The 25,109-nt window shown below is 40.2% G+C and overlaps 1 protein-coding gene across 4 annotated transcripts in view; it reads left to right on the top strand.

The window, feature by feature from the left end:
- Window positions 1–24,883, top strand: part of dock1 (dedicator of cytokinesis 1) — a 164,418-nt gene extending 139,535 nt beyond the window's left edge. For all 4 annotated transcript variants that reach the window (XM_034860643.1, XM_034860642.1, XM_034860641.1 and 1 more), the window contains exons 41-52: window positions 4,238–4,379; window positions 4,769–4,850; window positions 6,528–6,612; window positions 7,598–7,684; window positions 9,371–9,547; window positions 11,093–11,176; window positions 16,866–17,003; window positions 18,126–18,268; window positions 19,018–19,216; window positions 21,017–21,194; window positions 22,232–22,383; window positions 23,999–24,883. In XM_034860643.1, the coding sequence (XP_034716534.1) occupies window positions 4,238–4,379; window positions 4,769–4,850; window positions 6,528–6,612; window positions 7,598–7,684; window positions 9,371–9,547; window positions 11,093–11,176; window positions 16,866–17,003; window positions 18,126–18,268; window positions 19,018–19,216; window positions 21,017–21,194; window positions 22,232–22,383; window positions 23,999–24,094 (1,563 nt within the window). In that variant the 3' untranslated portion in view covers window positions 24,095–24,883. The remainder of the gene's footprint in view (window positions 1–4,237; window positions 4,380–4,768; window positions 4,851–6,527; window positions 6,613–7,597; window positions 7,685–9,370; window positions 9,548–11,092; window positions 11,177–16,865; window positions 17,004–18,125; window positions 18,269–19,017; window positions 19,217–21,016; window positions 21,195–22,231; window positions 22,384–23,998) is intronic.
- The last annotated feature ends 226 nt before the right edge of the window (window positions 24,884–25,109 follow it).

Genomic DNA, 25,109 nt, shown 5'->3' with positions numbered 1-25,109 from the left:
TAATCTACTGGATGGATGCCTTACTGTGATGGAAAAGTTGAAAAAAAATGACAGAGCTGTGAATAAAAACAATTTCGTTCTCTCCCTCTTAGCCTCGTCTTCTCTCATTCATGGTCTATCTTTCCCAACTTTTCTCGTTTCTTTGTATCTTATATTTGTATGTTTTTAGCATGTATTATATTGGTTATTCTTTCTGCTGGTCAGTTGGTCAACCCTAAAAAATTTCCCCAAAATCCGCCATTGCAGGACATATGGCTTTAAAGACGTTTGGGTCCAGACAACTGACTACAAGAAAGAACACAATCTTTGTTTGTCCAATCACAAGGCTGATCACGCTGCAAACACTGCCTTTAACTCCATCACCTGAACTTCAGCTGAACACCCATTTCTCCATGTCGTGAGTGTGGCCTGCATCACAAGGTGTCCCATCACCACCTGCAAAACGAAACCGTGCACCCAATACAAAGTGAAAGAAAGGGAAACGGTCACACTGCAAATTGCTTTTAGTGGCTTCTGAATCATGAGATCTAATCCCAAAACACTCAGACCTATGCCTATTTAGATAATTGGAGCTTTACTTTTGAAGTTCTTGCAAGTGGTGGGACGTTCACAGTACAATGGAAGCTACCCAGATTTTAAAATAACCACCATTAGTTGGCCATTGATCATTATGAATATGAACACTTGAACTGAATAATAACCCCCAAGTCTATTTAGAGCCCATACCAAGTATACTTGGCCGCTAAACCTGAACTGATGTGTATTTCCCTTCTAAATGTCCTGGCTGGCCTTGTTCCAATCTGATCACAGCTTATTACATATTAGGTATGCATTTAACAGGCGTTTGATATCTCCTCACTGGCCTTATTCAGTGTCTAAGGTGCTACTGTGTGCATATCAGACCTCTTTTGCTCTTATTCTTTGAAGGGTGTCCTACTCTGTCCACATACAGGTTTTCTATCTGAACAAAATAAATTGATGTGGGCTGAGGATTTGTTTGCATTTAATATATTCCCTGTTAAGGCTGTCTTTAGTCCTCTGGTATTCTAGTGTTGTCAAAGCATTGTCAACACTAGCAACACACTACAGTCCTCTGTATAAGATATTGTTAAAGTCCACTTTCAAGGCCGTGGTGGTCTAAAAGTTAAAGAAGGGACCTTGTGACCGGGAGATCGTCGGTTCAATCCCCAGACCAACAGGATAAAATCTGTTTGCGGAAAGAGCAGTGCTTTTCCCTTCCTCATTGTTAAGGGTCCCTTGACCATTAACCTCCAACTGCTCCAAAAATGTGGTTGTAATGGGTAGCTTTAAGGTATGAATGTGTGTAACTGTGTAAATGTGAGCAGGGCATTCTTGCAAAAGAGAGACTGCCTGTCATTGTACCTCCCCTGAATTAAAAAAGAAACCCTGGTCATCTCCCCTTTATTCTATTGTGAACGGGGGATGGGGGGGGGGGGGGGGGGGGGGGGGGGGGGGGGGGGGGGGGGGGGGGGGGGGGGGGGGTTGCTACTCTCTCATCTCCATGTGCCCCTCTTAGCCCCTTTCATCTGTCAGGGCAGAAACTCCATTACAGACACGGCAAACTGGTCTAATCTATCTGGCTATTTAGACTTTAAAAGAGCAGCTTTGAGTTCTCTTTTTTTCTCTCCTTTGTATTTATGTTACGGGCAGTTTGACCTTACCGGAAATAACCAGGGCAGGTTTATGCTGGGTTGTCTTTGCCAATAGGACTCTACACTTTATTTACACGTTTAATGATTTGTCTTTTTAAATTGTGGCGCTCCTCATGCTACAGTAGATAAAAAATATAGTGTACAAGCTGGTTTTGAATATTACTATTACACAAAACATCTCATCCTAATAGAGAGTCAATGCTCTTGCATTGTGGCTCTTATATTGTACGGCTATAAGAGTCTGCATGCCCTCTTGATATTTCATAATTATGTTGAAAGATTTCTGTGTGAGTAAATAGGGAAGTGTTTAAGCGCGGGTTACTTATCAAGATAAATATAGTTAGCGGGGTTTAGTTTCACACCCCGTATTGTTGTTTGTGTTGCAGCATTGCAGTGTCCTCAGGGAACAGTCAATTATGTGACAAAATCAATACTTTGATAAAGTCCTTTTGTATCCACCCCCCTTAAGAATGGATTTTATGCAAGAGTGCTTTATTCAGCTGCTTATGATTTATTAGTAGTTAATGGGGTTAGCCACTAGGGTACCTGCTAATTATAAAATGCTCGAGACCATTTCATTTGTTTATATCAGAAACTAAGCCATTGGTCTCACATATCTTCTATTTTGTATTTAGTTCTCTAACCCTTCTATTACTTACAAAACAAACCATAGTAATAACATGCACAAAATATTTTTCTTAACCCATTCTGATAATTTCAACAGTGAGAGTAACAATAACTTTTCACAAAGCTTCACTGAAAGCCTCTTTTGTATGCGTTTACTCTATGAAGAATCTGAGTTGCTTTCAGCTTTCCAACACATTAAAGTTATTCTCAGTATTAGAAATACTCTACAATTGCTTCTCTCCATTTACATCCAGTCTGCGTGTTTCTGCACCTGCCTTCTCTTCCTATCAATTCTAAACTTTACTTAATCCCTATATTGAGTTTCCTGGGAGCGCTCCGCTTAAAGAGCAGTTGAGGGTGTGTGAAAGTTGGTTTGAAATATGTATCCTAACACACCACATTCAGAGACACTCGCCTATCAGTTGTCATGTTCTATCATTCAAATTGTTCCTCAGACTGACCCCTGAGAACACTCGGGGAGATGGAGGAACATTCCTGGCTTATACATATTTAGGAGCACTCTGTGCACTCTTCTTGTGTAACTTATTTTTTGTTTTGAAATTCAAATGATGAGCTTTTTAACAGCCATTGTGTCTGCTAAACATTATGCGATTCTGCAGTAGATTGAATGGAAGTATGTTTTTTCTGGGAAACTATTACTGCCAAGAGGGTGAGACATTGATATCTCATGGTTTTCCCTTTGGCATTTTGACACATACGAAAATTTTCCAGTTTTGCCACAAGTTTATCAAATCACTTGGCTGTATGAAATTGCCTTTCTAGGCCAATAAAGAAAAGACCATTTCAGCATGAGTTATTATCTCAATGACAGTGATTTCTTTGACAGAACTAGCCATTGTCTGTTGAGGGTAATGAAAATGAGAAATTGTGACATTAGGATTACTGTGTGCACGAGCAGAATGCTCAACCACATAATGCAACTTTTATGAATAAGCATACAATATGTGGTGATGAAAAAAGATTAGTTGTCCTTGACCAGATTTAAACGCATTAGAGAAAATATTTAAAGCAAATCTTCCAGCTGTTTACCATCTGAAAATTGCAGCAGTGTGTTGTCAGGCAGATGTGGCAACTTCTCCTGCGGCTGGAAGGAATGACTGTGGAAATCAACATGCTTATGTCAACTTATGTGTCAAAGCAAATTTAAAAATGGCCTTAGGCATGTTAAGTGATACAGTTCCTTTGATTCATTTGGAAATTGAGGTGTGCCGTGTATGAGCATAGGGCTTGCTGTAGGTGAGCTGTTCTTCAGTGACAGTTTAAGAAAGAAAGAAATGTAAAAAGGGCTGTTGCCCTTAGGTTAGATCTATCAGAGATCAAGCTGCTAAGATGTGAAGAGGGCCCATTCTCAGGTGCCAAGATCTTATCCCACTGATTTCAAATTGGCAAGATGTCTGAACCATTACAGTGGTTTTAAGGCAACTTCATCAGTAGCTGTAGTTAACAGCAGCCATTTGTGAAAAAGCCACGAGCTAAATACAAGTAGCCATTTGCAGTCTGTCAGTTTGCTAAAACAGAAGTCTTCCCCAAGCAAGCCCACTCTGAACTCAGCAGGGATTAACTAATAGCTGAATCAGTGCCAAGAACTTTCCATCACATTTCCAAGTATTTAATATGAATGTTATAATAATGTGTTTTAACAGCCACAGTACCAAGCCAAGTAGATGTAAAAATCAAAGTCGTTCTTATCCATGTAACTTTCTTTTAATATAACAATTGTGTCATTGCCCCATGTCTGACTGCCATCATTGATTGAATGTTAGCTACTGGATGGTGTCAATGATGCCATATTCATAACAAAGGGACAATGTGCCTTATGTCCACATAATGTGTGAAAATAATCAAGGCTTGAATGATTGTGTGCCTGCCTTCATGTACGTGGCAAAGGTCTCATTGTTTCCCTTATTTTCCTTCAGAACAAAATGTTCATCTACCGTGGGAAGGAGTACGAGCGCAGAGAGGACTTCGAAGCACGTCTTCTCACACAGTTTCCCAATGCAGAGAAGATGAAGACGACCACGCCGCCCAGCGAGGATACGAAGTGTTCCTCTGGACAATGTATCCTCAGCAAGAATTTTTGATCCATTTCTAACCGTGGCAGAAGCTGTTTTTAAAAATGTTGCTTTTTATTTTTTAATAGAAAAATTGTTAATATTATATGAGTTTTTTTTTTTTACTATTATGGTGCAGCCGCCTTGTTAAATGCTGTCGGTACACAAAAGGAAATGTGTTTTTTATGTGCCACAAATTGATTGTGCATTCTTGCGGAGTAATTGGGGGGCTGGGAGACATTGTTTTAATCAAAATTAATATGATTAATAATACAAACTTTGATTTCAATGAATGCCGATTAACAATAGCAGTGAATTATCACCAGGTCCTCAGAACTGTATTTCATTCATTTGAGTTCAACAGTTTCATGTGTTTCCTTGATGTTTGTGCTGAAGACATCCAGTGTTTCACGGTTAAACCCATCCTCGACCTGCCGGCCAAGTTCCAGCACAAACCCGTCTCTGAACAAATAGTGAGGTAAGGAGGATATCCTCTCCTCCACACACACTCATTTCTTTACAATTACGGAGAGTGTTCCTCAAAGTCACACAGCATGCATTTCAATACAGAAAGCTCAATTTACTTTCCCCAGTAACTCAAAAACAATCCGGAGAACTTGTCATGACATGCAATCATGCATTAGGTTTATTTTTGTGTGGGGTATTTTGTGGGCCGCTGCGGTGGAAGCCAGTAAATCTTGATGTAAATGTTTGTCTGTTTAGAACAAACAGCGGTTGACCTTGTCTTTCTAGTGGTTATTAACTTGCACCAGCCATCTGCTATTAGTCACTGTGCCAAGTACAACATAGTTTCTCTGACATCATTAATACCTTTGTGTTGTGCACCAGGGCCACAGTAAACAGTGGGTCCCCTACACTCCCACTTGTGTGCTCAATCTGTACGCCAGCCATGCACTGCATCAGTCAGCTGTGCAAATTTACCTTTGATATGCCACCCAACGCATCAATAGACATAATTAAAAGAAGACATTCACTTGGATGACCTTAAGGCAAATATACCTGCGCACTGATCTTATCACAAGCCTGCACCATTGGTCACATTCCCCTACAGCAGCCTGTTTGCTTGTCTGCTAACTGTGTCTGATTGGAATATGTAACTCTGTTAATAGCCCAGATTAGATAGACGTGTTTAGAGAGTGATAGAGGACTGTTCCACACCAACTGTCTGTCCGTCTCTCTTTCTCTGCCAACTCTGTTCTCTCAGTTTCTTTCTCCACCTCTCGCTGTGCTCTCCCCAGGTCTCTTTCCGTCCTTATCTCTCTGTTTTCTTTAATTTATTCTCTCATTCAGTACAAAGGATCACGTTGCATAGCAATGAGACTGAGCTGTTTGAGGGTCAAGGCAGCAGGCGGAGCACACCCCCCGTCTGACCTTGCTTTGTACACCATACTTCTGCATCCTCTCTAGCCCGCTAGCTAATTATATGTAAAAGCTTAATTGGGGTAGCGCAGCTGATTTATTAATCTGTTTATTAGATCAAAAGCTCAGAGTCTCTTTTTTTTAGGTTAATGCCATGTTTTCGCTAATTTGGGAATGGTCCTCATCATGTTCGTTAAATAGTGTGCTGCCCTTTGTGACCAAGCACGGAAGGGAACATCTGATTGTCGGTAGAATATACTGTAAATAGCTGAATTACAATTTACACAATCCTTAGTAAAAAATAGTTCATAAGTTGCAACAACTCATTCTGCACACACTTATTGCTGCTACTACAAACATAAAAAGGCACAGATTTTGTTCTTGCTAATGCAGGAAAAGCATGCTGTTTGAAAACATATGGCATTGTTTTCTAAATGCAATATGCTTTATGAGGAAAATACATCTGTAATCATTTTGCCAAAACAGTGTGAATGTGGATTTCTGTAGACGAAAGAGGAAAAGAGCCAGTAAGGCGTCAATGTGAGAGACCATGTATGTGCCCAGACGGGTGCTGCCAGTGAAGTGTGTGTCTTTACCATGTAGATAAGGCCTTGCCATAAACCAACATGCTAAATACCACAGTTTCTGGCAGAGCTAGCCTGAAGGGGGCCTGTCCTGTGTTTGATCTGAAGCAAAGCAATCACCCTTTGAATTGATCCGTAGATTGCCCATAACAGTTTTAATTTACTCAGGCACTGATTCTCTCTCTCCCCAGCTTCTACACAGTAAACGAAGTCCATAAATTCCAGTATTCCAGGCCAGTGAGGAAGGGAGAAAAAGACCCCGACAACGAGTTTGCGGTAATTACTCTTTTTCTTTTTTTCACTATGACTTTGCTTGTCCAGTTTATTTTTTTAAGGGTTTTATGAACTATTTGTTAACATAAGAATCATCATTTTAATGGTTTTTAAAATGACAAAAAAATATTCAGCCTTGGCCTAGCTAGTTTGTTTGCCAAAGTGGACAACATAGTTGCTGAATATCAATAATTTATGGTGGATTGATAATGGTCCTGTGTATTTAGTTATATCCCATTTACTATTGAAAATAAATAGGAAAGCAGAACACTGGAACAATGGTTGCCAACAAGAAGATCCGGACTAAATAAGAGTGCTCCACATCTGGTTGCCTAGTGTAGCTATTCCTCTTGAGTTCAGATTTTTTTTTTACTTTTTATATTTCGTGCACACTTAATATCCAGGTTGTCAATGACACAGGACACAAATTAAACAAATTCACATTTTCCTCTATGTGTTTAATGTGGCATCACTTTGGCAGCGTGGGATGATGTATTTAACTCATCTCAGACGTACTCCGACTGATAGAACCCTCTCCGGTCTAACAGGGAGGTGATGGGTATCTATTGCTAGACATATTGCATCTATCTAACCTATTAAACATGGCAATATAAACACCTTTCTCCAATGTGAGCAGTAAGTTTCCTCTGAAAAAAATGTTGAAAGGTAGAAACACTCTGCAAGTAAAATTCTCTCCTGTGGTGTATGATTTTCTTCATTATTTGAGCTCCATGGTGTATCATAGAAGATTTCATCTTATTTGGGCTTTCTGTGAGCCTGAATGAGCTACCATCCAGACCGGGAGGTTGTGCACACCTCCATCCCTTTAGTTCCCCCTACCATTGGCATCATATTTCTCTCATTCATGCAACAGCAGTATAAAAGCTTGTCTAAATGTGGTTTAAATACTTGTGTTTATAGTGCCTTGTCATGGCAGTTGATTTCTGCGCCGTGTTTTGATTTTGTGTCTTTGTCATCTTGTCAAAAGAACATGTGGATTGAGAGGACCACGTACACGACAGCATACAAACTCCCTGGCATCCTGCGCTGGTTTGAAGTCAAATCAGTCTCCACAGTGAGTATGAAGGGCCTGTCTGCCAGGCAGGCCTTCTAATCAGATGTGGATCTGCAGCCGTGCTCAGAGGCAATCGATATGATTTGTCCACTTAAGCTGTATAGACAGGCGTGTGGACACAGGCATGCCACTCTCCCGGACTAGCGACGGGGAATGTTCTGTCTCTGCCAGAGGGCCAACGTTGATTCATCAAGCTCTTTAAATACTTGTTTCCACAGAAAATAGCTACACAGAACAAATACAACTAGACAAGAGTTCAGAACTCACTCACTGTTGGTTTTCCTGTAATATAGAAATCTGGATTGCTGTATGAAAAACCTGTTGATGAAAGGATGGTGTTTACTGTAGTGTTTGGAATGGGGACATATCCCCGCCGTCCCACTAAAGCTGCATTAACTAATTCAAATGCTGGTCTGGCGTCCCCATTTTGGGCAGGGATGTTGTCTGGTGGAAGAGGGAGTGTAGAGAAATGAGTGCAGTTATATAAGTTGGAGCACAAGAGCTGGTTACAGTATCATTTAGAGCCTAAACACCCGCCTCATCCTTTTAATGTGTCGTTAGTTTGTCCCTACACAAATGCACTACTTAGCGTAAATTGCCAGGCTAAGTATTACGCATTCAATTACTCTTTATTTGCCACTTTGATTAGTCACATTCATGTTTGTGCTGGTGAAAGCTTCAGAGTGGGGCACATCTCAAATGTTATCTTTAGCCAAGAGGTTACCTACAGTCTGCTCACTCAGCATTCATAGCCGTCAAATAGCATCACATAATACGCACATACCAGGCAGCTTGGACATTAAGCACTCCACAATTGTCCATCTGGTCGCAGCATCCTTAGCACAATAATTTCATTACAAAGAATTGATCCTCCGCCCCCCCCAACTCCCAAGTCCATATAGTGAAGTGTTATTCTCCATTGCCCCACTAATTCAAAGCAGAGGCCTCTTCCTTCAGGCTGGGTTGGAACATACTATCAGGAGCAGCTTGCCCTCCAGATGAGCCAGAGAGAGGCCAGGTCCCCGAGGTTAGACTCTATTTAAAGCTTAATGACTGGGCTGAGATTCACCATGCTAAAGCCTTCCATCTGACGATGCTTTTTATCAATCTGGCCTAAGACATACCCACACAGATTGGAGATTTGTCTCCCTGGCACAGCATCTTTATTTCTTTGGCTGGGGTCTGGGTCTGACATTTACTCAACAATCCACTCATGTTTCTCTTTAACAGCAAGCTGCAAGGTGGGGATTTTTCTTTTTCATCCGAAGTAAAGAGATTGCCTCTATGTGGAATTACATGGATTGAGTTGGAATATTCTTTTACACAGCAGAAGAATTAATGACAGCACTTTTTTCATTGTGTTTTTTTCAGAATTGCCAATCATATTTTGTTTAAATAGAAACTGAAATTCCCCTACACAGACATGGTATCAATCTTCATTTGACAGTTGCAGGTTCATGTATGGGCGCAGTGGAGAATTATTCATTGCTTCTCTATCCTACATAATTTATGAGCGTAGTTAAGGGTTCCTAAGCCCATTTTCTAATAACATATCCCTAGTCACTGAACACAAAATGTTTCTGCTAGATTGTGAGGATCACAAAGACAGTAGTTTTTAGATATACTGACACAGGTGAATAAGTGATGAGAATTTTCAGTAACACCTTCACTTACTGTGCGGCACAGGAGGAGATCAGTCCACTGGAGAATGCAATGGAAACGATGCAGCTGACCAATGAGAAGATAAGCAGCATGGTGCAGAGGCATCTCAATGACTCAAACCTTCCCATCAACCCCCTCTCTATGCTGCTAAATGGGATTGTGGACCCAGCTGTCATGGGAGGTTTTACCAACTATGAGAAGGTAGTCAACATGTAAAAAAGCTTTGCATTTATTTTATCCCTGTATTGTCTCGACCTGTATACATTTATGTCCACATATGCATTTTTTGTTTCCCTCTACTTTAACAGAAGCAATAAAAGAATAGTCTGACATCTTGGGAAATGGGTTTTTTGTTTGAGTTAGATGAGAAAATCATTACCACTCACTAAGCAATGGTTAGCTTAGCATAAGGCCTGGAACATTGGGGTGGGATGGTGTGGGGGGGTGGACTAGCTAGCCTGCTTCTCTTCTAAGGTAACAAAATCCCCACACCCACACCTCTACAGCTTATTATACACCTTACACAACTTCCTGGAGTCATTTTTTGTGACCCAATGTTTTTATTTGAGTACAAACAATATGCTGAGACATGAGAACGTGTCCCAGAACCAATAAAAAACAAACAAAGGAAAGACGGGAAGGGGGGAAACTTCCGTCCTGTTTTCAAAGTGAGGTTGCCAGGCAATCAGAAGAGACTTCCAGAAAGTCACTGCAGCAGCCAAGAAGTGGTCCAGCACATAAACCCCACAACACACAACAGAACGTGTTCATTTGTAATCTTAAAAGGTACTGAGTGATGTTACCCTTGTTAAAAGCCAGGCTAGCTGTTTCCCCCTTCATTCTTTATGCTAAGCTAAGCTAACCACCTGCTGCTCCAGCTATAGGAATACATATATGAGAGTGGTATCAATCTCCTCATCTAACTCTTAAAACGTAAAGTAAAAAAGCATATAATGTCAAACCCACGATCTTCTGACACATTATACAGTATCTTCTTGGAAAATTCTAATATATTAAACAATATTTAACGCTTATTCAAATGAACCATTTCCCCCCCCCCCCCAAAGGTTGGATTTCATGCTGTAATATGGAAGCATAAGCTCTTGCATATTTCGAGTCCTAGAAGCTCCTTTTCTGTCAGCCTTATTATTTTTATAACTACACTTACCACTCGCTCACATATTGTTTGCAATCAAGCAAATCATCACAAGTCATCATGAAGTAGTTTCTGTTTGATAAGACCTGGGCCTTTCTTTCTTTTTCAAAAATCTCAGTCGTGCTTGTATCCTGCTTTCATCACATTTCTAGTGTTATCACTGGTTTGTGAGCTGCACCCTCTATTCGCCGTGGCACAATAGTTACTCATGGAAAATAAAATTCTTTTTACTTATTGTTTGATGCTAAAAAAGTGATAGCCTATTGGTTTCCCAGTATATATCCCAACCTGGAATAGATTCATATTGGCCATGTGAAACGGTGCAGTATGAGTCGGAGGAAGAACGTGAATTATTTGCCCTCAGGTCATTCCTTCATCTCAGTGAAATAGCGCAGGTGGTGGAAGAGAGACGGATTTCTCAACTAAATTATTTTTTATTCTTAACAGCCCTTTCCATTTCCCCCTTGACTTGTATTTATATCACAAACTTCTCCACATTTCAGATTGTTCCTTCTGTCTTCCTCTGTATGTACTTTTCCTGTATTTATACAATCATACTTACTCCAGTACCTCCTCTCCCCTTTCTGCAGGCCTTCTTCAATGATAAGTACATACAGGAACACCCAGAGGACCTTGAGAAGATAGAGAAACTGAAAGACTTAATTGCCTGGCAGGTGAGACTGAAGTACATGGTGCTCGTTTTTAGATATGTGGATTGCATTATGATCATGGTAAAGCATCAGACTGTAGTTTGTAAACCATCAGTCTGTCTCCCTAAGATCTCATGCTTTTTTATTTTAAAAGATGACATTTGTCATCATAGTACATCTTTTTCCCATGGCACATGTGAAGAGCAGAGGAAGGCATAGCCGACAGGCAGCCAAAACACTGAGAATGATTAGAGGGTATGGAGGAGCATGAGATGCATGAAAATGTGGCTTCACTTGATCTTTTAGCATGATTAAACTTCCTTATTTGCATGGATTTGCTTTGGGCCATTCACTTAGCCTTTCAGCTGCTGAAAACGTAATGGCCATATATCTATGTTACTGTGGTTTTAGTAGTTAAGAGGTTTATCAATGGAATCAGCAACAGAAAGTCAGGATCATGAACCAAGGGCTCTGTAGACACCGGCAGTGTTTTTATGCCTCCATGCCGTGGATGCATTATGTTTTTAGGTTGTCTGGCCTTCCCATTCTTGTGGACATTTCATCCCAGGCACCCCTGTAGGGAATTTTCACACATTCAGCATAAACATCCACTTGATACCTTAAATTAAATGCCTTTAATGTCTTCACCACATATATTACATGAGTCTGACAGACATGGATTTAGCTGCAACTTCACTGGCTGGTGGAGGGATACAACCTTGAGGTGTTAATTCTAGTTACATCTGAATGTCCTTCATACACACAATGGAGAGTTTAAATGCTGAAGGATACTTGTTCTGTATATTATGGCATTTATATCTAAAATATGATCTCCTTACTAAAGCTCTGCTGCTGCAAAAACAAAAAAAGTCACTCTGAAAGGTTACAGCTGAAAAATACAATATCGTTTGAAGAACTCTTGAGTGTACTTCCAGGAGTGTCCAATGATAGTAACTGAAGTGAGCAGGGGAAAAGTGTGTTAAAGAGTTCAGTGGAGATAATAGCAAGGGAGAGTGCTGAAGCAAACATTCTGAAGTTCGGGCGGATGCTCCACTGCGTAAAGAGACAGCGAGAGATCAGCACTGACGTTTTTTGCGAGCTCTGCACCCTCACTTAGGCTGAAGGAAGTGCACACGCAGCAGACAAGAAATGCACATACACACATATTGTTGGAAAACACACATGCTGTTTAACATCTTACTATGAAACTCCACAGATTTTCAGCTCATTTGTGGCTTATATTTGCTTTCAAGTGGAGACTTCTTCCTGTCAGGATTTTAGAAAGCTGCACTGTACGTTTTCTGTTTTGTTTTTGTTCTTTTATTACTCTCTCTTTAGCTCTGAACTAAGGGTCACTTTAATAATCAGGAAGTTATGGTTTCCTGCCTTATGGTTCACCCGGGAATTGAGCACAGATACACCAAGTTTCTCTTTCTGCTTCCTATCGCTAGTTGCAAGGAAAAAGAAAGTTAATTGAATTTGCAGTATTTGTTCCACTCTCCGTTGTTGTAAAATAGGTCAACTTGTGCTCTGCATCTCTGGAGGAACTCCTCTGAATCTGAAAAGTTATTTTGTGTTTCTGCAACCTTTTCTGTCTTATAAGGTGCAATGATTCACACAGGAATATGGTTGCTTCTTATTATGTCATCTGTGATGCAGCTCACATTTATTCTTTCTTAGAAGTAAGACTGTTTTTCATAATTAACATGTTCTTATCAGTTGTTACTTTTTTTGGAGACATTCAAATTGTGTTAACATTGGGGAAATGTAGCATATCACTGACTGAAATAGAAGTTGTCTAAGCAGGTGACCTAAAAATAAATGTGTCACTACTTCATTACTCCTGGAAAGAAGTGGATATCACAAATACATTATATCTGACAAGGTTGGAGTTTGCAACTAGATTTTACCTTTAAGACCTATCAGTTATTTTTATATCCATCTCGAAGCAAAGGCACTGAACAATGTCTGTTTTGTTTCAAGGCTTTGTGTTGTTTCCAATGCAGTGCTCAAACGTGAAAGAGCCAAATCCTATCCAGCACCAATTTCACATTTCAGCTCGACTCAAATAGTGTTAGAAATCACACTGCAATTTTGAAAGGATCCTCCACCCACAGTCCATGGTACCAATTAGCAAGCACTCTGCTGTACACCCCAGTCCAACCAGTATGAGATAAACACGTTGCTCTATCTTGGCAGCCCAGTTAAAAAATGTCCTTCACATCAAGCTGTCATGGTGGTATCTATGTACTCTCCATAAGCACAAAAAGACGTCATTGAAGTTGTTTGGTGTGATCATCACAGAGACATGTCATAGAGAAAGCAGAAATATATTTGCCAAGCCCACAACAAACACACAAGGAACCTTTTAAAGAGATGACTAGGGCAGAGTTGTTGATTTGAATTGGTATCAACTGTTTCCTTGCCAGAGCCTGCATGCTTGTTTATCTCGCTTCTTGAATCTGTCTAAATGAGACAAATGGAGGCGAGCCTGCTCCAATGAACAAACTAAACAAAATGAGCCAGTTATTCTGAAATACCCATTGTCCTCGTCTAGCAATTAGAGAGGAAATGAGCAACTAGAAATCAGGAAATTAGGTATTGTAAAAATAGCTGCCTGGCAAATACAAAGTGCATGTTTTCTGTGAGGTTTCTGGTTATAATTAGCAAACGTTCTAGACAGATGCCTAAATAAGCACCTAAGACTTCTCACTGCAGCATGATCCATTCTATTTAAAGTTGTTAAGCGTAGGTGAGTGATCAATAAATTGAATCACTGGCCCAAGCAGGACATTTTCACCAGGGCATCGTCAGCATAAAGTGTTTTAGTGACAATTCTGTTTTTTTGAATGTGTTTTAATTAAGTTTTTTGCTAGTCCTTTCATCTCATATATTGTAGCGTCTGCCTGCTTATTAGTCTCTCTGACTGGCTGCGTATGTCTCGAAAGCCTTTGTAGAAGGTCTTAATAGTCATCATAGCCATTACCCAACATGACATGATGTGTGTCTAAGAAGTCTGCTCACTGTGCATTAGTGAGGGGTAAAGTGACAGGGTTCAGCTAAGAACACTGGGCTCTGACTACTGATATCAAGCAGCAATGCTATTTCTTTTATACTGCACTCCAGCTGATAATAATGCCATTCACCTGTTCATTCAGATTCATTTGTAATCATAGCATGCATAACTGCAGCTTGAAAGGTGAATGTTTAGTTCCAAGTTGTGGTTTGCATGGCAATAGGATGGGGAGACATGTGCATATACAAAAGGAGACTCTGTATTTTTGTATTTCGGTAGTACAGAGAAAAATAACACTTTGATGACTAAGTAATGATCATATTACAGAGAAACAATAAATGTTTCTTTTTACATTGGTGTTTTGTGCTGGAAAGGCAACTTGGATTTTTGACCATTATCAACTGTGTCTGACAGTTTCTTCCGATATATGTTTCATTATAAAAATAAAAAAAACTCACTTTCCCAGTTAGTATTTCAGTATTTTACAAAGACATTTACATCTAGCACTGCAACTTTCCCCATTTTCCTTTAAAAAAAAATAACTTTCTAAGCTTTGTAAGCTAACTTTTGGAGTGGAATCCATGCTTGTTTTGTTTTATAAAAGTAGCCACAGGTGCCCAGTGCCTAGTTATCAGATTTCAACATTAGCCTCACATAGGTTAATATCTTTTTCTGATAAACCAAATCATAAACCTGCTGTTTCTGTAAGACTGCTAGAGCAGAAAAAAAAAGTTGGTACATGTAATAAAACTACTAAACGTGTATGTCTGTGTGTTAGCAACCTTGAGCCTACGTGTCTTCCACAATGAGCTTATCTCTGTGCAGCCACCAAGCAGAATTCTGTTGCCATGCCGCCACTCAGTCACACTCAATCATCCTAAGGTCTATAAAAAGATGTGGGTATCCTGAGAGACGGGAATCTTGCCTCAGCTTTCACTCACTTTTTTTTCTCCCTGTTTCAGTTCTATTTCGTCTAACAACACTTTGTCCTTTCTGACTCCTCTCCCTCCCCCTTCTCTCACTCCTAGCCCCTCTCTTTCCTTTTACATTTACTCTCTCATCCTTCTCCTCTCCTATCCTCTCCTCTCCAAGAGGTTCCAGCGGTGATGAGGATGCTTGCAGGGTCTCTGTAGCCTTCTCTCATTTATCTTTCTGGGCAAGAGCTTTGGTTTTGTGGAGCACAGCATAATACCTAACATTTAATAAGGGAAATATCCTGTATTGTAGACACTATGATAAATGCTCGGTATCTCTTTTTAAACCAATCTGCTCACCATGTGCTTCTCAAGTCATATGATACTTTTTAATATATTAGTGCAGTGTATTACATGACTGAGAACCTGAAGCTACAACATTATAGATGTGTTTTTCTGCTTTAGTTATTTTTTATCCATTAATAAGACCACCATTTGTTGAAATGTGTAAATAAAACATGCACCGTTTGAGGTTATTACTAAAGGTTGCATCATAAAAAATGAATTGCCGTTGTGTGCAAAATGAGTGAAGTCAGTTATTGCTGTTGCGTGCGGTGGAGGGGCAGTTTGGCCTCAGAGAAAAGAAAGAAAGGCAAGCAGTCACTAGGGAATCAGAGGTAAGCACCCGCACACACACACACACACACACACCTACCTCTTATTGCTGGCCAACCTATGCCAGATACTTCACACACTTCATTGTACCCACAGCAGATCCTTTGTTCCATTTGCTCAAGGCTTAGGTGAATTTCTTAGCTGTAAAAGCTACTGTACTTAGTATGAGGCACGAGATGCACTCTGCAGTTTAGTGTTTGCTTGTTTCTGAAATGTGCAAATGCACCACTCTGACTGGGACCGATTAATATAATAAACATGAAATCATTAAATATTTCTGCTGTTGCCATCAGAAAGAAAAGGGCTGTTATTACCACAGGTGACTGTAACATCTTTTCCTGTTCTCTCAGTTAATGTGCAATTCTCCACTGCCTTTTCACACCCAAATATGACATGTAAAACACCAGGTTCTAAAAACACAACCAAAAAATCTGTTATTTCAAACAAAAAATACTCTCTTCCAAAGGGATGACACTTCCTCCTCTTGCAAGATTTATTCAGCAGAGCTAGCTGACACTGACTGTGGCACTCAAGTTTCCTAATTACTAGTTTTCAGCTGTTTCCGTCTCTCTCTCTCTCCCTATCTCTCCCTCTATCTCGGGTGCTTCTGTTACGTGTATAGATTTAGCTATTTACTACCTGCCTACAGTGTAAGAGGCAGCAGTGTCCTGGAAATGATGCATTGCGTCCTTGTTTGCGTCAGAGGGGGGGAGGAAAACATCCATGCCATGCAGTACATGCCTATACATGTAGTCTGTCTATGCGTTCTCATTGCCTTGTTTAATAGGCCTGTGTTATGATGTGTTAATGTTGGAGGTGGAGGCAGGGGGAGGGAGTGTCATGGCAACAGCCTTCGCTGTAGTCTACTTCCACCTGGATAAGGTTGCAGTAATATTTACTCTCTATGCACTCAGACTGATATGCATGCACGGCTTGTGCTGAGTATGCATATCCAAGGGGCCAAAAGTCATGCAAGTAAAATTGGATGTATGCGGTGGGACAGGAGCGTTTTCCTCTGATGAATGAAGAACTGGCATGTAGCTAACCTCTCATCTCTCTAGGGTATGTCGGATGAAGGTTTCTTACACTACTGTTTTGCCCCCGGCAGATCCCACACCTCTCCGAAGGTGTTCGCATCCACGGAGAGAAGGTCACAGAGGCGCTGAGACCTTTCCACGACCGCTTGGAGGCCTGCTTCAAGCAACTGCGGGAGAAGGTGGAGAAACAGTATGGGGTAAAAACCCTGGTAAGAGCTTTTACTTGTTTGGGAGATTTCTGTTACATGAAAAGTGCTTTGTAGCTCAGTGTGGTCATTTCTAGGAGGAGCTAATGTAATCTGCTGCCTTTTATTTTTCCGTGTGTGTTTGGCCTTAAATTGTGTGACGTAACATATCACACAATATGATAGTATTATACATTTCAGAAATCCATCATGTAGGATTGCCTTTATTCCACACATGTTTTTTGTTTTTCAGATAAACATTGATGCAATTACTTTGTGTTATCTGGAAATTTTCATTATTTAGTATTTTGCATACAGAGAAAAATAATGGTCACAGAATGACAGAAAAACATCTATCACTACAAACATAGCACAAGGTGTAACCGTTACTGAGGAAAGTGGTGTTCCTTAGTTTGATTTACTTTCCTGTGGGAGGAAGCACTGCCAGACTGTTTAAAAAGCCGGTGTCCAAACCAGGACATAACGCTGATCAAATTGAATAAGACAACAATTTTATGCCATTTTTAAGAGCTGATGTCAAGAACACAATCAAAATTATTGTTAAGCTACCATTTTGAGTTCCCTGTTCCTTAACAGCATGTCCTCCAGCTGCACTTAGAACACGCATGTCATATTTGCTTTTACTTTAAGTCTGCTTGTGTGCAGTGGGATGCTGCTGGGGACGACCTCCCATCCCTCTCCTCTTTAACAGACTTAATTGTTGCTTGGCCAAGCTTTTCCCTCAATCGTGCCTGAGGTAAAGATGCACTTGCTCAATTTAAAGGGAGAGGGTAGTGACCTTTCAAACTAGAAAAAAAGCCATCACTTTCCATGGTGGGATAATAAGGTTATCCCATCAGATGTGTGATGACCCTTTTCTTCCCTCAAATTTAAAAACAGAAGGGTTAGATCTTTTAGCAGAAGTACAGGAATAAATAGTAGCACCCCCTAACGTTTTGTTTGATAATGTTGCTACATTCAGAGCTCTATGTTCTACATAGAATTAGGATAATACCGGGAATGACCTTCACACACTGTATATTTTCAGTACTGTAAACCGAAACAAAAATGCAAAGATAACTTCAAAGCAATCATAGACTTCTAAGCTGAATTTTGTTCTGTTTTTCTTTTCCCCTGTGGTGTCAGCCGGCAGCAGACGAACGGCGGGGGCCTCGTCCTCAGTCCATGGTGCGCTCCTTCACCATGCCCTCCTCCCAGAGGCCGCTGTCAGTGGCTTCAGTCACCTCCATCTCCTCTGACAACTCGCCCTCCAGGCCTGGCTCAGATGGGTAACACCTGGTTTACAGTTCTTCAGGGCGCAAAATACCAAACATCCTCCTTGGCTTTTTTTGGTCATCCCATTTGAGCAGTTTAAAAAAGTGTTATTGGATTACTGTCTTAATTTAATAATAATCCCTGCCGCCCATATCTTGATAAATCAGTCCCAGGCCCCACGAGAAAGTGCACATGCAGTATTTGATAAACTATAATTTTTTTGTTGAGTTTATCATGTGTACCTGTCACGTACAACATAAATCCTTATCAACTTCATTATGAGAATGTAAATCAAACGAACATTAATGCCAATGTTATGTGTACTTTGAAATACTGCAGGGGGTAAAAATGGTTATTTAAATATATATATATATAAATACATACATACATACATACATACACACACAGATATATACATCTACATCATTTTCATAAAGTATAGTATAATAGTATATAAATGAAAAAAATTATATATATATATTTATAATATAAATGTAACATTTAATTGTCTTTTCAGTTACAGTATCTTATGTCCAGTAAACCAGATACTGATGCCACAGCGCTGTATTGTAACTCTTTATGTAGCTAGGCTTTTTGTTTTATTTATTTTTTTATATTTTGTGCTGGTTGGGTGGTACTTGAATGAAAAACTATTTCAAAGGGGGTACATTATTCAAAGAAATTTGAGAACCACTGAATTATGCTAATAACTATATCAGTTATCCTGCTTAAGAGAACCATTATCGAATTATTTTGATTTCAGTTTTGCCCTGGAGCCTCTCTTGCCAAAGAAGCTGCACACCAAGTCTCAGGACAAGCTGGACCGGGATGAGCCTGAGAGGGAACGCAAAGAGAAAAGGAAGGAGAAGAGGAACAGTAAGCACCAGGAGATCTTTGACAAAGAGATGAAGACCACAGAGATCACTCTGCAGCCCGCGGAAGCTGTCATACTGTCAGAGACGGTAATGGAAATGTGACCTATACTAGAAATTCACCTGTTTCCCTCTTTCTTTCTGCCTTTACTTTTGTTTTGACATTGAATTATTTTCCATTTCTTTCCTGAACCATTCTGCTGCTCCTCTCTTTTTGTTCTTGTACCTACGCAAGAGCATTGAAAATTTGCTGTGGTTGTTCATGGTTCACAAAGAAGAAAGCAGGGGTGATGTGAAATACAGAAACGTGAGAGATCTTAATATGTGCAACTACAGGCATGTTGGCACAAAGAACACAAAAAGGTTTGGCAGTTGCTCTGTATTGAATCGTGTCTCAAGCTTGTTGCTCTCCTTTAAGCAGCATCATGATGCTCCTTCTTCTTTGTGTTATTACAGACCCATTTGGGAAGCCTTTTCCTTGTTTCTTGTTGATCCCTGTATATTTGTGGTTCCTAAGCATTAGGAAAAATGACACTTGAACTTTCTTTTATTGCCACCATCAGGCCACCGCCTTTTTTCTATGTAAGAATAATCCAAATCAAATTGCTGTGTTACGATGATATTTGCCAAGCACATTCATGCTCCCAAATACTGAATCCTTTCAATTTTGGACACAAAGAGCTTTTCTCCAGCGCCAATCTTCTTTAAGTTACGTTTGTGCGCTGCTACAGGTTACTGGTTGCAGTTAGCAGTGTATCTCTAGCAAGGTCTTTACCCTTTTAGTTTTTTATTTTCTCCTCACAAATCTTTGGCCCTTCTTTCTTATTTCTACCACCCCGTTGCACGATATATTGATTCTTTATCATTGTCATATCAACTGGCGCAATATACACATCGCAAAAGGCTGTGTAATATCCCTAAAGAAAATATCAGTAGAAAACTGCACTTTAAAATGTAAATGCCAATCGTTTTAAGTGCTGCCTTTAATATTCAATTATATTTACAGTTTTCAATAAAAGAATATTGGAAATTATTTCCTTTAATTTGTTTTAAATCCAACATGCAATTTGTTGTATTTTAGCAGAATATATAAAGCAGCAGAAATGTAGAACTGAGTACAATTTAATAACCGTTTATTTATCCCCCCCAGCAGCAGTATCACTAGTTGAAGTATCACTGTGTTCTGCATGCCCAGTGGGAATGCTCACTGGCTAACGGCATTAAGATAAAGGTAGGAATGGGACCCAGAAGAGGCCTCTGGCGGTGGTGGAGCCGTCTGGCTTGTAATAGGAGCCTCTTACCCCGGGGGTCAAGGGTAGAGCACCCAGGGGTCTCTGGTACTCACCAAGAATTGTAAGACGTAGTAGTTTGAAGTTATAATCTGAATTGCTTTTTCACCCTCAATACAAATGTCAGTTTTGTGTTTTAGTGCTCTGGAAAAAGCATTACCTCCCTGAATGAAGTGTGTTATTTTCAGTGCCTCCCTTGTGGCTGGCTGTTTGAGTTTGGCCAATTACAAACATGTTTATTAATGTAGCCTACAGTATGGAAGCCCTGAGGACATATCTTTTCAAATTCAAATTGCTACCATAATAAAGCTAGGAGAAAGCAGTTTTGTAAGCAAACAATGATTTCTAACTACAAATATGATATTGCAACACAATGAGCACATGTATCTAAATGGTTTCTCCTTAAGGAATGCAAATAATCAACTTAATATCCGTGTGGATACACACACAACAGTCCCAAAGGAGATGTGAACTAATTTTCTCCTATAAATTATATTTTATTATGCTATGTTAGACTTAACTCATGTTCGTGCTATTACATTTTGTTCTCAGTTCTCCTGATACTATCTACTTCTCTTTTTTTGTTTTCTTGATTACTCAGATCAGCCCCCTGCGGCCTCAGAGACCAAGGAGTCAAGTTCTCAACCAGATTGGTGGAGACAGACGCCTCTCAGTGTCTCCTGGACCCCCTTCCTCTTCCTCCAACTCCTCCTCCTCATCAGGACCCCCACCCATCACACCCAGGAGCAAACTCACCTTTAGCCTGCACAGTGTTTCCAGTATGAGCAATCTTACTTTAGTCTCACTCCAATTAAAACACGTTATCTTTTGACTCAATATACTATCTCTGTAGGCCCTTTTGTTTTACCCATTGCGTCACTGTTACCACATGCTGTGGTACACACAATGATGCTCAGTTTGATCTAAAACAGAGCGCTATGAGTCATGTTAGCTACACTTCTTTAAATGACCATGCAAATCATACTGTAGCTGTCAACACCACACATTAACTTCTAAATGTGTCTCTTTGTCACCCGCTTCTAACACAAGAATCACTCATTATAGGCTCTGTGTTTTAACAGCTCATCAACAATATTCATGAGATAAATTCTACAGTTGCTGCTTTAAAATTTAAATTCTTTGCATTGTGAGACACGCTGCTTCAAATTTCACATTATCCCTGATAAATGGTGCTGAGATGTAATTTATTATTTGACCAAGTCAATTTTACAACAGCAGTTTTAAGTCACAGTGTTCATGTATAACAATCTTCCGTTTGTAGCAACTGTAAGGGAATGCTCCATTGATTTAGTAGTTGACTTCTAAAAAGTTGAGGAACTTGGTAGAGACGAATGCTTAAAAAAAGAAAAATCAATGCAACAGGGGCAGAGATATCCTGACTTACTTAATTGTATGGGTCAAGTTCCAGAAACAGTGGATGCTACTCTTCCTATAATAACAACATAGCATATTTTTTTAGGTTCTCTCTGCCTGGTAAGTACCAAAGCCTTTCAAATTACAGGCCTTCAGTTTGTAACACAGGATTTTTAATACATTAGTGGTGACACTTAACTATAGCCCTTATTATTTTAAAGCTTGTTAAATGTTTACATGGTGCTTCATCATTGGGGTTGGGCATTAAAGTTCATACTTGACCGTAGAAATAATGTTTTGACAAAAGAATTATCTTAAGATCCACTTACTAGTTACTAGGAAGTTCATCAGATTTAGGCCATGTGGTCTATATTGGGTCCCATCCGTATTGTTTGCAAATGTTTGATGATGAATGTGAGCTGATGGGCGCCCTCTTGCACAGATCTGGAGCTGAACGGGATGGGCTCTTCTGGCAAAGGTGATACTCCTCCTCCGCTGCCAGTTAAAGGCAGCAACGCTGATTATGGCAACCTGCTAGATAATCAAGACTTGACGAGTCCCTCGACGCCTCCACCACCCCCGCCACATCAAAGGGTAGGTGTTTTAATTACGGCCGAGAGGAGCTCCTTAATGATGCATGGCACTCGTAATGAAACAAGAGGCCGCTACACGCACTTGACATTCGGGTCAACCTACTCCACTATCCCTTACTCCTCTGTGCTAATGTGTGCACTCATGTCTGTGTTTTTTCATGCATGTTTCACGCAAGCATTTGTGAGTCACTTTTGAAATGTGTGTCACAGAAGAGTGTAGGCATCAGTCAGTTGGCAGCAAGGGCCTACGCCCTCCTGTCCACCCCGCTGTTATTTATACTTGTTCCCTCCAGCCGGCCCGGTGCTCAGCCGTGATTGATTGGATGATTACTTTACCTCTCACATCCATCAGGAGCTCTCCTTCTGTTAATCAGCCGCTCGTCTCTCCACACTCACCGACGTCTACGCTAGCCGTCCTCTCGCCCTCGCCACTCCGTTAACTAATCTTATTTATCCACTGTCACGGCCTGTGGACAGGTAGTAAAACGGAGCCTGTACAGACAGGTTGGCAGCAGGCGGACAGTAGTGTAGTGAGAGCAGATGTTCAGAGACTGAGTGACAGAGGCTCTTCATTTACAGTCCTTGATGGAGGCAGAGGTGAGCTCATTTGACGAACATTACTACTTGTCTGTTGTCTCTGTTGAACTCTTAGGAAGGCCATGCAGGTGAGGAGAATAGCTCAAACATCTCCATTCTCCTTTATTATCCTAAATTAGCAATCTGTCATTTTTGACTACATAAATATGGGGTAAAGTAATTAAAATTACTTCATAGTTTGAATGAAATAATAATGAACATTTGTGTTTTTGCAAACATTGATTAAGAAACATTTACCGGAAATAGAGAACATCTTAGATTTAGGTGTCTAGTGTTGCACTAGGATCAGGCTACAAGATATCAAACTGCTTTGAGATAACAGACAGTAGATATTAGGTCTATGTTTGAGATATGTTGTCTCTCATTTGGTGGGTATGTCTCTAGTTTATTGGCTCAGGTCACAGATGATACTCAATCAGCAGAGGCAGAGTGTTCTCTCCCAAGCGGTTCCACTTAGCGCTCCCCCTGGAGGCGAGGAGAACTTCCGTTGAGTAATCTGGATGCAGCATTGTTTTTGTTGTATTTGTTTTTGGGGATTGTGTGTTTTTCTTTTGCATTGTTTGTGTATTTGCAGCGTTTTTGAGTATATGGTTGTGTGTGTATTTGCGCATTTCATTAAGTTGCAGTGCATTTTCCCCTGTTGGCCACTGTTAAATGTGCTTCCATACAACAATTTGTGTCTGAATGGAAGGCAACAAATCCTTGAACTAAAAAGCCTTTCTATTGCCCCTCATGTCATGCAGACACCAAGATAGGATTGGGCGAGGTTCAGTGTGTAGACTGACGGACACATAGTCTGAGAATTCAAGGCACCATAATCACAGAATCTGACCCAGTGTCAATCTTAAATGACATGCATGTTGTGTAAGCTGATCCTGGCCCTTGTATTAAAATACCTGTCATTCAAATTGTAAGGGATAGCAGCTTTATAATCCCAACTTTTGAATTTGAGTGAAAAGCCAAGTTGACTTTATTTAAGAAACTGTCGATTTCAAGGTTACTGTTTTGTCTGTTTGCAGCACATTCCACCTCCACTGCCCAGCAAGACCCCCCCTCCACCTCCTCCAAAGACCACCAGGAAACAGACCTCCATCGATTCAGGAATAGTACAGTGAACAAAGACGCTGACAGTAGGAGCAAACATCACACTGACAACACAACAAAACCAACATCAGCAGTCACAGCTCTCACTGAAAAAAGCAGCTGTTTTTACCCACACATTCCTCTCTCCCTGTTCCAGCTTGACAAGATGAATACCTCACTGTAGCCCGCCCCTTCTTATCATCTTTTTATTTTCTTTTTCTTCCTATGTCGTTTTGCCTACAATTTGACGATGATGCAGTCTACCACAAGGAGCATGTTGTGCAGATGAGTAGTCACTGAATTTATACTGTAGATGCAGTCTACGCCCGACACCATGCCACTTCAAGACTTTATCAGGACGTTGTTCCAACAGATAAGCTTGGACCGACAACTTTCCAATACTGGCCCACGCTCAAGTATATGAGAGCACATAGGTCATTAAGTAATACTTCCTATCTCTTGTATTCATATTCCCACTATGTACAGAGGTTTGTATATATGATTTTATTTTATTTCATTTTTTTTATTTGTATGTGATTTGATTGTGACTCTTTTTGTATTAACGTATCATAAGATCAAGTGGCATTTATACGAGAAAAAAAGGGCTTGTAGGTTTTGAATTGACAGGGACTTTACAGAGTTGGTATGTGAGAACATATCATGGATTTTATAGGTAAAATTTTGGAGTGCACATACAACTAACTCCTATCGCATTATCATTGTCCAGACCTTGTCCTAGATTGCTGTAACCTTGAATTTCAATAATATTGACTGTTCCCACTACTGACATGACTTTTGAATAAAACTTTCAAATGTATTTAAAAAAGAAAAGAAAAAGAAGCCTGCCTCTTTTTTCGTCTACAGCAAAAGATGTTAAAATTGATGTGTGTTTCTAAATTTCGGAAACAAACTGGCAATTTCGCATCGCAACAACCGCATCATTAACAACACAGGCATTTTATACCAAGATGTGTTATGCCACGGAATGACTTCTATACATGCTATCTCATTTACATAATGTGTCCGCTCACCAAGCGATCATTTCTC

The sequence above is a fragment of the Etheostoma cragini genome, chromosome 21 (assembly GCF_013103735.1).
Source record: "Etheostoma cragini isolate CJK2018 chromosome 21, CSU_Ecrag_1.0, whole genome shotgun sequence".
NCBI lineage: Eukaryota > Metazoa > Chordata > Actinopteri > Perciformes > Percidae > Etheostoma > Etheostoma cragini.
Note: the sequence above shows the minus strand (reverse complement) of the source record. Positions and strands in the feature narration are given on the sequence as shown.